The sequence below is a fragment of the Apium graveolens genome, chromosome 2 (assembly GCF_009905375.1).
Source record: "Apium graveolens cultivar Ventura chromosome 2, ASM990537v1, whole genome shotgun sequence".
Classification (NCBI taxonomy): Eukaryota; Viridiplantae; Streptophyta; class Magnoliopsida; order Apiales; family Apiaceae; genus Apium; species Apium graveolens.
In genome coordinates, this window is record NC_133648.1 from 40,576,621 (window position 1) to 40,589,224 (window position 12,604).

The 12,604-nt window shown below is 31.2% G+C and overlaps 1 protein-coding gene across 2 annotated transcripts; it reads right to left on the reverse strand.

Annotated features, from left to right (window-relative positions):
• Positions 1–1,777: 1,777 nt before the first annotated feature.
• LOC141707324 (mitochondrial hydrolase YKR070W) lies at positions 1,778–7,979 on the reverse strand. 2 transcript variants are annotated; one of them, XM_074510417.1, is made up of 13 exons: positions 7,824–7,979; positions 7,611–7,720; positions 7,019–7,054; positions 6,646–6,719; positions 6,171–6,211; positions 5,046–5,117; positions 4,778–4,955; positions 3,415–3,510; positions 3,257–3,324; positions 2,677–2,884; positions 2,500–2,583; positions 2,068–2,157; positions 1,778–1,978 (listed from the first exon to the last, which is right to left on the reverse strand). In XM_074510417.1, the coding sequence occupies exons 1-12, from the start codon at positions 7,919–7,921 to the stop codon at positions 2,098–2,100; spliced, it is 1,125 nt and encodes a 374-aa protein (XP_074366518.1). In that variant the 5' UTR covers positions 7,922–7,979; the 3' UTR covers positions 1,778–1,978; positions 2,068–2,097. The 2 variants fall into 2 exon arrangements, with proteins under 2 accessions (XP_074366518.1, XP_074366517.1); XM_074510416.1 differs by having other exon boundaries at positions 1,778–2,157.
• Positions 7,980–12,604: the final 4,625 nt, after the last annotated feature.

Here is a 12,604-nt window from a genome sequence, read left to right on the forward strand (position 1 = left end):
TAATATGTTTTATCAATGTTATCCAAATATACATAGTGTACTTATTATATATTCTTTCATTATTCTTGTAATAAATTATATAAATAATATTATTAATCACGAATATGTAAATATATATGTATTTAAAATATTATTTATATTTATAGTAAATATAAATTTATAAATATATAAAAAATATATTAGAATAATCAGATTTTAACCTGGTTTTTTCGGTCTTTTAATTGGGTCGGTCCAAAGAACAGGCCGGACCGAAACCCAAGCTTTTAACCGAGTCGGGCGGGGTCAGGTTTTGCCTAAAAATATAAGGCCCGTGAAGGGCCTAAGCCCGGGTCAGGACCGGGTCGGGTTTGACCGAGTTTTGACCAGATCGGGTCGGACCAAATTATTTAATCTGACCAGGGTTTTTTGTGCATATGTAGTACCTAGCGTATAAATATTTGCGCTCACGTTGTATTATTCGAAAAAGATTTTGAAAATGGATATGAAGTACACCAAAAAAAAGATGAATTAATTTGAGGAGTTATTCATGAATGATTTTTTAAATAAAAAAATAGAGATTAGAAATAGATATTTTAGTTAAATACTTCCAAAAATTTATGATATCCAAAAAGACGAGGAGATAAACGAGAAAGAATTAAGTTTGCCTTGTCAACAGTCCCTCCCCCTTACCTTGAAAGTTGAAATAGGGACTTCTTTCATACCATACCCAGCCATGCCTCGACTTAAAATATTTTTAAGTGAGTGGGTGCAATGAGTTTTGTTTTTTACATGAGCTATGAGTAGTTTAGTAGGTTTTCGTTGTTACTTCACTCACTTTGTTTTTTTTCACCGAACAGTCACTTTGTTGAGTAGAGAATTTCTAGAGGAAGTAGTATAAATAAATATATACCATTATGGTTATAAATTTCAAAAATTTGAAACTAATTAATTGAAATTTCAATTTGTAATTTATCGGTAATTTATTAAATCGGTTAAATTATTTTTTATGGATTTATATTTCTATAACAGAGTATAAATTATTATAAGAAAAATAAAATAGACCATATTTTATAGAAAATTTTATTTATAATAAAAACATATAAATAATACATTATAGAGTTAAATATGACTATTCTTATTTAGCAACAAAAAATATATGACTATTCTTGGCGATCAGTAAAAGAATAATGAAATACATGGTCCAATAATTTTGGAACATTTTCTCTAGTCCACGTATTTTGACTATACTAATGCGACGAGTAAATTTCCCTATATATTACGATTGCTACATACAAATTTCTATTTTGTTATTTTCAGAGCTAACTGCAGCTTATTATACTGCAGCCTATTATACTAGATCATAGTCCTTCTAGTGATATAAAAAAAACAGAAATTGAAAATTGTGTATAATCCATTGAGAATTTGAGATATCAATTGAAGGTCGAAAATTAAGTATAATCGATTGAGAATTCGAGTAAAGTTAAATAGGAGTATATTTTAACACTAAAATAACATTTAATAAATTACTATTGACTTCATTACTTATTTATTGAACTAATAATTTATTACGAATCCTCCTAACGATAGAAATATTCCAATGATGGAGCGAGCAACTCATAACGATTACTTGTATTTCAAAAGTTGGATCGGACACATACCTTATAAAAGATTAATTGTTCAAATCTGAAAATTTGAAAAGCATGCTTGTGCTTGTTACAATACTACTTACTAGGTAGGGGGTCGGATTTATTATCATCCGAACACCACCTCAACACAATAATATAGTAGTATGACCCCAAAGCAAATAAATGTTTTCATTTTATGGAGGTTAAGGATACAGTTGTACATCATGAAATTATGATATGTGAATAAGAACAATAAATTATGCTTTCGGGATAGGTCTTCCTCCACTTCGGCATCGTCAAATTATTCACCCAGGTGAGAAGCACGTATTGAAAAGAATTTGTAAGTTGCCACTTCTTTTTCCTCGACTTGGAACCTATCAATTTAATTATTCAAGGCTACCATATGATTCTCATTTGAGACCAACAAGTCTCATAGCCTGGCCTCTAAATCCTACAAACTCACCAGCAAAAGAATTCACAGATACCGTAGACTTTACAGGATGCGCTCCTTTTTCAGTATAAAGTCTACTGCCTCTTCCACAGTATCAACAACCTGCACAGATGGTAATACACAATTTTTCAGAGTTCTTTTACATAAAAGAAAAGCTATTCTTCAACCCAGAAAACCCTTGACAGTGTGTATGTTGGGAACATTAATAGTTTTCGCAAAGGAAATCTATAATTTATTACTCGGTTTTTATCTTGGTTATTAAACAGTCACACACCTACCCCACCTTGTCCTTGACAAGATTCGGACCCTCGATATCCACTTGTTCCCTTGACAGTGATTGTACAAGATTTGTGGTGCATATTAAATTATGTGTCGGTGTTTCTCATTTCTGACCATCTAAAATCAGATTTAGGAAGTACTATTAAATACAGGAATTCAACCTACCAAATCTGCTGGATGCTCTGCATGATTTTCTTTTCCCTTAAATACCCCTGTTCTCGTTAAAATGGAAAACCAAGGTTTTCCTGCCTGAAAAGTGACATCCATAAATAAAGCGAGCTTTGATTTCACAGTATCAATGTATCATATTGACATTATATAAACTGGCACAATGAACACAACCTGACGTGCACCATTTATGTCAATCGCAGGATTATCCCCTATCATGTATAAGGTCTTGAAACTATGATGATCATATTTTCCAGGTTTGGCATCCTTAAGATTGTGAACAAGTAATGGCAAGAGATCCTTTAGTACTATTTGAGCATTTTGAAAAACGAAAGGTTTGGGCTTCCCAAACGATGTATACTCCAGCGGTTTTGGATGTATTCTGCACATCAAAATTTCTAGAAATTAGTATATAGCACATATCCAGGATTATAGTTTAAAATGATTTTATATTTTCAATAACAAAGAAGCCACTAGCAATCTGCCCTCATTTTTAAGTTTTAAAATTTCCATGATTCCATCCTGACAAGTGATTCTCATTTGATGCCCAAAAGGCTAAAACCAGCCAGAGTAGCGAAATTATTACTAATCTTACTATATTGCAGTTGTATCCAAAATCCAAATTACAACTACTGAATAGTGTAGGATAATAGTGTGCAAGATTGGTGGATGTAATCAAGAACACAAAGAACACACCATCTGGAATAATACTATGCAGCTGGCACTATAATGCGAAAGGTGTATACAACTTTACCTGTTATATATAGACTCTAATGCAATTCTGAAAGCAGCCATACCAAGCCGTTCAGACGGAAACACAGCCTGTCTAAGGTAGCATTTCATCAATATCTTGTCAAATTTTTATTACCAATGAATCAATTTACATAACCTGCAACCAAATTTGTAACCAACCTGGTAGTCGATGTCGTCATTGGCAAAATAAAGAGGCGGCTGATGTGCTATTTCTGTTCCAGGGAGACCTCCAGTTCTTAATATGTCACAAAGAACCTACGACCACAGGACAACAGCCTAAGTACTTTGTAAAAGTGAGAAAATAGAAGGCCTGGGAACTAGGAGCCATGAAGTGAATATAATGAATCCAAAATATATTGATAAATGTGCAAAGTCTGAAGTAACAGTGCAAAAAAACAAGGAACAAAAGCAGTTATTCCAATCTGATGTTCGAAGTTCATGGAGATCCTACAATCAACACTAGTAGGCTGAAACCTTGCGGCCTGAAATCTATTTACGTAAAAGAGATTGAAGACAAAAATAACAATCACTGCAATTACACCAGACATCCAAAAGGTCAATCAGCTGAAGGCACCAGAGGCTTCTAGAAACAAGCCTTGATTAATCCTTCACCATAACAAGGAAACCTTTAAATATTACAGCATTTATCTCCACTCATAGACACCATAAAGTATCATATGCGGAAACTAAGAGAACTTAAATTAATTCTGCTGCCAAATTAAGTCTTACACCATTATTTGCAGAAATAAGGAATTTACTTAAAAGAATAACTATATTCAATGCCCAGCATACTCGATTCTCCTCATTTACCCAATATTTTGCATCCTAGTCATCAGTTAGCTATTTAGTAAGGCAGAAATAGTGGCAAATTAATTCCCTTATCCGACTTAGATTAAGCCCACAAAAATGTTTATAATTGCAGTTGTAAATGGTCATGAAATTGAACGATAATTTCAGTATTGGATTAATATGATTAATATGGATACAAATACGGATATATACAGGTTCTGCAAAGACAACGAGCAAATAGCAGACTGATTATACTCTACAGAACATGTAGCTAATAATAGACTTTCTGACTACACGCATCTGCGGTCATAAGTATAAGTCACCCTGATAGCTTGAGCATAGAGATATATTTGTTTGCAGCTGAAAGTCCAAAATTTGTGCTGCTGCTACATAATTGCATCTTTTATGTCATACTGATTACTCTTGAATGGTTCAGTACTCCTTTTACCAGGCATGAAGGAAAAAAAATAGTAGTTATTGTCCACACTGGATGTAGTTGCCTATGCTAAACACAAACAAATATATCTAAAGATGACAGGGGCATAGACTAACTTTCTATATATACGCCTGTTATGTTTATATAACTCTCCTCTGGTCTTACACTTTCGTATTTAAGTACTATGCTTTCAGTAACACTGGCATGTACATGTTTAGGAGAATATTGTTACCTTGCATATATAGTAAAATAGAAGCAATATGTATTAAAAACATAGGGTAAAAAATTGATATTAACCTGAATGTCTCTGCCCCAGTCGATAGGATCACTAACAATAAATGCTGCCTTTACTCTCTGGGAGGAAATGCTAGTCTTGGAAGAGCTTGTCTGGCCATCCACTCTCCAATTCTTATACTGTGCCAAAGGATCAATGCTGTCAAAGCTTGATGCATAGTCATCCATGGAGACAACATTTCTGAAATATATTGAAGACAGCAGAAAAAGAGTTAGAAAAAGACACGGGCCAAAAAAGATATTTCATTTATAAACAAAGATGCACTCTTACTTAAAACCATATTCAGTCATCACATCAGCAGGTTCTCCTTTACCAACAGCTACAACTAGCTCCTTCTCATATCTGTGTCAAAAAAGAACCGTGAAACTGAGAAGCAGCTATCGATTTAAATGAGATCAAAATTAAACACACCACTTCTTTTTTAAAACCCTATAGTCTTTTAGCAACTGGATATTTACCGGCAGGTTGTTGTACATTAAAAAATATATCTTTGAATATTTTGATGGGAACACAAATGAAGTTAATTAGAATTTTTTTTATCTATTCATTGTAGATATTAAGCACGTCCAATAAAGAGAAATTTAAGTATCTAATAAATTTATAAATTAATATGTGGGATCTGACTATCTAGATATATATTTGAATTATAATTTATAAGTCCAAGTGTTATGGGCCTTAGGCCACAAGTTAATCTTATATTCTTATCAGTATTAAGTCTTATAGAAGTACTGTAATCACTCACTTATCCAATAAATTATGAAATCAAATTGTTGACTATGGAGAATATCTCTCTACGTATGGTTATTAGGTTGTGATCCATAGAAATTCACATCCAGCATTACATTTCCATTAAATAATTAAGGTAGATTCGATGTGGCATTGTTCATAAGCTATCTCCTTCCTCTATAGTACATACTAGCAGTGGCCTTAACAATTATAACGGACACCAACTCTTAACCATTACAATTTTAGCATAATACAAAGTCAGTGTTCATACATTCTACACACCAGTACAGCTTATTGATCCCTAAGACGTTCTTCGAAGTTCCGACCTTCTTCTACCCTACAGTTGCTATCTTGTAAAAGAACCAAATATTCTTACACTTGAAAAAACACAATACTTTATTTCATTACTTCATTATTTTAGATAAAATTGAACACAAGTCTACTCTCATTTAGAGCATTGTAGCTAAATAGATATCTACTGTGTCTTTCTGGTTATCATTTTAGTCAATTGACTTCTTTTACACTATAGCTAAGCTAAGTGACATTCGAGTATATCACATTCTTCACTACTTTACGATATTAATGCCACTAAAATGGATAAACAACATGTCGCTACAGGCCAAGTGAAATAAAATAAAACATAGTTAAAAGATAGGTATGATTCTATACCTCTTTACCAGCTGTTTAAAAGGTGAATGCCCATGGATAACCTGCATTACAGTATTGAATGACTGGAACATAAGAACTGAAAACGATATAGATAAGATCTAGGTGGCAGGTAATGGTCTAGATTGAATTATAAGTAAACATGTTAGCATCCGCAACTTCTACAGAAAGTTATGATGGCACATTTCAGAGATAGAATACAGAAAGCAGGTCATATTCCATCAAGTTACCAAGGTGTTATACAGGAAATTTAATGCAGTGTAGGAACTAGGAAATAATATTTTTGAAAACATATTTCAAGAACATAATTTCTGTATCTCTCGAACTGCTAGAATTCAGGCTAAAACACATTAAAGTCTCATAAGACGGTTTCAGTTAAATACTTTTCTTTGGCCACACAAAATTTTAAACTATAGAGTCTGAAATAGGTGTAGTTAAAAGAGGGAGTTTATTATAACATTAATAACTTAATAAATACCTGCTGCGGCCGAACACTGATACCCAGCTGTTTACTTAGCTCAGAAGCTCTTTTCGATTCAGGGACGCCACCACCTATTTTTGTTAATTTCTATAAGATTAATTCTCAAAAATACTTTCAACACATAAGATACTACTGAAAAAACTTAATTTCCATTTTATCATTCAAATAAAGGTGTGACTGAAGATGGATGCTAAAACTGATGAACATATGCAAATAGCTTAAATGTTAATGCACCTGATGCGCATAATATTATACAAGTAGTAGATATATCCATATGTACAAGAGGGCATTACCATCTCATTCAGTTCAAAGCTATTTCACACTATCAATGTAATTATATCTGGAATAATGGACGAAAGATGCAACTCACCATTTGTTAAGAAAACATACGGAACCTTCAAACTACCTGCACAGAAATATATAATAATAAATGCATTTAATGGAACGTATAGATTATGCCAATAAAATTGCGAGGAAATTCACAGAAAAGAGAATCTTCACATCTGACATTAGTGTGTTAAAAAAGAAGTTACAGGCAACAAATTTATAGAGACGTAGTTACTTTAAATTGCAAGTAGACATACATGGAATGACTACCCACAGCATAAAGAAAAGTATCAGCAAGAAAGCATAGGGCTCCTTTCAGTAATATCTATTTCATATTAAAATTTTAAAAATATAAAAAATATTAAAAAAAAATCAATTATACAGACTGGTTCCCCCTTAATTAAAAGAAATAAATAATAATTATACAATGTTGGTGCGTAATCAATTTGTTTTTATTGGAGTAGGGTGAATTGCAAGATTCTTTACACACTGTCGAACTCTCGACCTAATTCGACCTCTTGTTATCGAGAACGAGGAAGGTCCATTAGGTTGTTAAATATACGTCAATAGATACTAATGAAGTTAGTTTAAAACAATTAATCAAAAAAAGAATAGTTGAAAAACACAAAATATACCGGAATGATGGTAAAGTTGAGAGAGAGCTTGTGGAGATCCACCAATTGGAGAGTGGCCACGAAGAATGACTCCGTCAATATCGAAAGCAATTCCAAAACATGGCAGCTCCCTGTAATATACATACATAAAAAAACAAATTTCAAATTTCAATTTGGCTCAACAACACAATTGCAATGATATGATAATGTTTGTGTAAATATATTTATACATACGGTTGAGAAAGAGAATGAAGGTGAGAAAACGATGAAAGCAGTTTGGTCCTGCGATTGGGAGAACAAGCAGCATTGGATATCAGTTTTGTAAACCTCATTCTCCTCCAGATTCAACTCAAACCTCTTTTCATGACTGGTAATAGTATTAGTATTAGTACTGCTTCAAATATAAAGTATATGCACATTTGTAAGAAAGTAAAGAAACTTTTATTCATTTTGAAAAACATACATAACCCAATTTCTATCAGTTTCATTTTTATTTATATATGTTTAAAGTCCAATTTCTATCAGTTTCATTTTTATTTATATATGTTTAAAGATCTACACAACCCTAAAGAGGGAAGGCGAGGGTAGGTTTCATATTAATTAATATGGTTATTTTTTGCATGTAATCAGCAATAGACAAAAACAAATTCATTATTTTAAATGAAATTATCTCTATAACCTCATACTAATTATACATCATAATCTTAGAAAACATTATTTTATAATGTTATCACATACAATCAGATTTGAATCAGAATTTTTACCTCTTACAATAGCTTTCTGGTCACCGGAAGTCTCAACTCACCCTTGCCCTGTTATCCACAACGCTCTCCAAGCTCCTTTGGATATTCTTTGGCTGGATGCAGGAGTCCTCACACGGTCTCTTCCATATCGCTATTCGTCAAGATATTATTTTTCTGAACCAATTCTGATTGTATACAATACATTATAAAATAATCTGTTTCTATTATTATGATATATTCCTAGCAGAGTTTATAGAGATTGAAGAAGTTTTAGCCAGACATATTGAGAGAGAGAGAATTGAACTTCAGAAATTTTCAGATATCTTTTCCATTTCATGTATAGACTTATTTATAGTAGTCTTTCTATATGGTTACAGATTACCGGGATAACCGGTTTCTTTTACATAATTACTAATAATTCAGGAATCTTTTCTTTTCTTTGTCTGCCATTTCTTCTTTTGTCATCTCTTCATATTTTCTTCATCTTTATCTTTTGTGTCTGCCATGATATCTTGCAGGATTTGTCGTCTTTTTCCAGGGAATCTGCTTTTTCTTTTCTTCTTTCTTTATCTTTGTCTGCCATGATATTTTTGGAATCTCCTGGTAATATAACTTTTTGGTTTTCACCATTCAATTTGCAATATTCTGGTGTATTACACCATTTTTGTATTATGCAAAGGGATCAGAATTCATCCCTTTGTCATCATTTCTTAGACTGATAATAGATCTTTTTCGAGGACCTGTTATCCTTTGATAATATTCAGTAGTATGTTTTGCATGATTATATTTCAGGTTTTCTATTTTATCAAGCATCATTTCTAATGCATTAGTACCTGAATTTTGTATAATATTATCATAATATAAAGTTATTATACTTTCGGTGAAACCTCCACCATGGCTTTCAGAAATGATTATAGCTTTCCGAGCTCGTAGTATATCTTGTATTTTGGACCTGAGGGTAGCTAGTCCAATAGCTCGTTTTTCACATAACCATTCCTGGAATTTGTTGATATCACAAGGATTTGGTAATTTCAAGCTTTTGGTTTCTCCCACAATATCTGTCATATTCCTTCCCAGTTTAAATAGTTGACATATTATTATGGGTTTTCCAACTAGATCGGTTGATGCATCAAAAACTTGTATTCCGTATGAGCCTGCTCCCATTTCCCGTATCATAGCTTCCACGGATTTGACAATTATACTTGGTAGCTTTGATATACAATACATGGTTTCATTTGTTAAGATCTTGTCAACAAAACCATGTATAAACAGGTTATATACTATGTCAGGTTTTGCATTTTCACAACAAATGTATCTGGGATATTTTGTAGATTTTGTCAGTCTGCAAATATCAGGGTTAGATTTATAATCATAATATTTCATCATTTGCTCGTATGTTTTCACTGTCTCAGGTGAGTATTTCAGCTTATCACTCATTGATAAATTTGACAGAGTAGTTGATATGCTGGTTGAAGGTGATGGCATGGTTACAAGCTTTGATGAAAATGTCATAGGTTTTATTGTAGGGATTGCAACTGAAGCTTGTAGAGTTGTTTTGTCTTTTACAGCTTCCATAATTTATTTCAGAAAATGTTGGTTCTCCTGAACCAGGGTTTCTATCTCCTTTTGGAGTTTGGTGATTTTTTCATTATTGGTTGATATATGAGATGTAACATCAGTGATATATTTCTCAAAATTTTCCATCTTTTGTTATCCTGCTAAGAACAACAAACAATTAAATTTTCCCTTTACAAAAACAAAATGCATGACATTCAATGGTATTTAATTTTCTGATAATTGATATTAATAATTCATCAATATTTCTTCTGTTAGGAGCGAAATAATAACCAATGTGTTTTTCTATTTCTAGAAATCCTTTATATGCTTCTTCTAGTTTTTCTGTGTTATTTTCATCTAATCCTTCGAGAGCAAAATTTTTTATAAATTCTACAGCTTCTGAAGTAGTAGTCCATATTATTAAAGATCCTGATTTGATTTTCCATGGTTGAGCTTGTCTTCTTGTATATTCTATTTTCATTGTTTATTTTCTCTGCTAAGATAGTCAGCTAACACATTTTTTGTTCCTGATATATTTTTTATTACAAAATCATAACAACAGAAAAAAGATTGCCATTTTCTTCTTTTATTTAATTCTGGTAATAATTCTATTTTATTAGTAATAAAAGCTTTCACTTGAGTATTATCTGTTCTTACTACAAATTTAACAGGTAACAAATGATAATGAAACTTTTTAATCCCATATTTTACAGCTAATAGTTCTTTTTCATTTATGTGGTAGTTTGATTCATTAGGTTTCCAAGTTCCTCCTGCATATCCACATATATGTGTATTTTCTTTATCTATGTCATCCTTCTCATATGCTATTAGGACTGCTCCCCATCCTATATCACTAGCATCAGTATATAATTCTAAATGATCTGTTTCTATGGGTATTCTATGTTTTGGTAAATCTTTCACCTTTTCCTTAAGAATTTTTATACAGTTTTCATGTTCTTTTGTCCATCCAAAAGGTTTATTTTTTGTTAGTTCCTGTAATGGTTTTCTTAATTTAGGTAAGTCTTTAATATGATCTGAGGCATAATTTATTATTCCTAAAAATTGTTGTACCTCTTTTTTATTTTCTAATTTGTCCTTAAAATTTACAATCTTTGTTACTATATGGTCTTGTAATTGTATACCTTCTTTATCTATTTTGTATCCTAAATATTCTATCTTATTCTTAAATATTTCAGATTTCTTTTCAGAAAGTAATATTCCATGCTGGTCTATTATTTTTATAAATTGCTCTAAATGTTTTATATGCTCTTCTAAAGTTTCACTATATATTAATATATCGTCTACATATACTATACAGAAATCTTTTAATTTTCTAAAGATTTGGTCCATTCTTCGTTGAAATATTTGTGGCGCATTTTTTAATCCAAAGGGTAATACTATCCATTCATAATGTCCTTGCGGAGCACTAAAGGCTGTTAAAGACCTTGATTCTTTGGTTAATTTTATTTGCCAAAATCCACTTTTACAATCGAATTTACTAAACCATTTCTTATTTCCTAGTCTATTTATAAGATTTCTTTTGTATGGTAAGAAATATCCATCAAATATAGTTTTCTTATTTAATTCTCTATAGTCTATTACCATACGGGCTTTTCCCCTTTTTTGTTCATTATGTTTTCTTACAAGGAAAGTCGGGCTACTATGTGGACTTTTACTTTCTTGTATTAATTTTAGTTTTAATAATTCATTGATTTGATTATCAAATTCTTTTTGGTCTGAAGGGCTATACCTTATAGGTTTAGATCTTATTATATCATTAGGGTTTAATAATTTTATTTCAGCATATATTTTTTCCTTATCCCATAAACTCATAGGATTTTCTCCGAAGTTAGATTTTAATAAATTATTATATTTTTCAGTTAATTCTTGTAGATTATTATTTCTCTCTATTTTTAGATTGTTTATTCTTATAGTATTTATAGTACTTATTGGCATAATTCTTTTTAATACTATCCACTTATTACACGGAGTTTGTAATGATAGGGAATTTGAAGTTACTATATGTGTTTTAAAATAATCTAAAAAGTTATTTCCTAATAATATAGATTGCTTCATCTTATTCTGATATACAATAGGTAAACTGAATAATGTTTTATTTAGCTTTATTCTCATGTTTTTTGCTATTACATCTAATTCCTTCTTTTGTTCATTAAATCCTGATACCCTAGTTCTATGTGTATTAGATTTTTCCCATCTATACGAAGCTAAAACTTCCTTTTTTACTAGACATAGATCTGCTCCACTATCTATAAATATTTTTTGTTTTAGGAATTTATATTTTTTATATTCTACATCTGCTTCTATGTATATTGCTACCATTCCTCCCAACTGCTTTCACTAGATGATTCATAATTTATAAAGTTTATTTCATTATCAGTTTCACTAATATAAAACTCTTCATATTCATACCATCTATTGTCATCTTCTTTAATTTGTTCTATTTCCATTATGAATTGTGATGTATTTATATATTTTACTTTCTTTTCTTTCAGTTTAGGACATTTATTAGCATAATGTCCTTTTTCATTACAATTCCAACATTTACATTCACTTATATCTTTCTTTTTAAAAGGTTTTCTTCTAAACTTTCTCTTATTTTTATATCTTCTCCTATTTTCTGGTGTATTTCTAAATTTCCTAAATCTTTTTCTCTTATATCTGTTGTATTTATAAGGATAACTATTTCTATTTTGT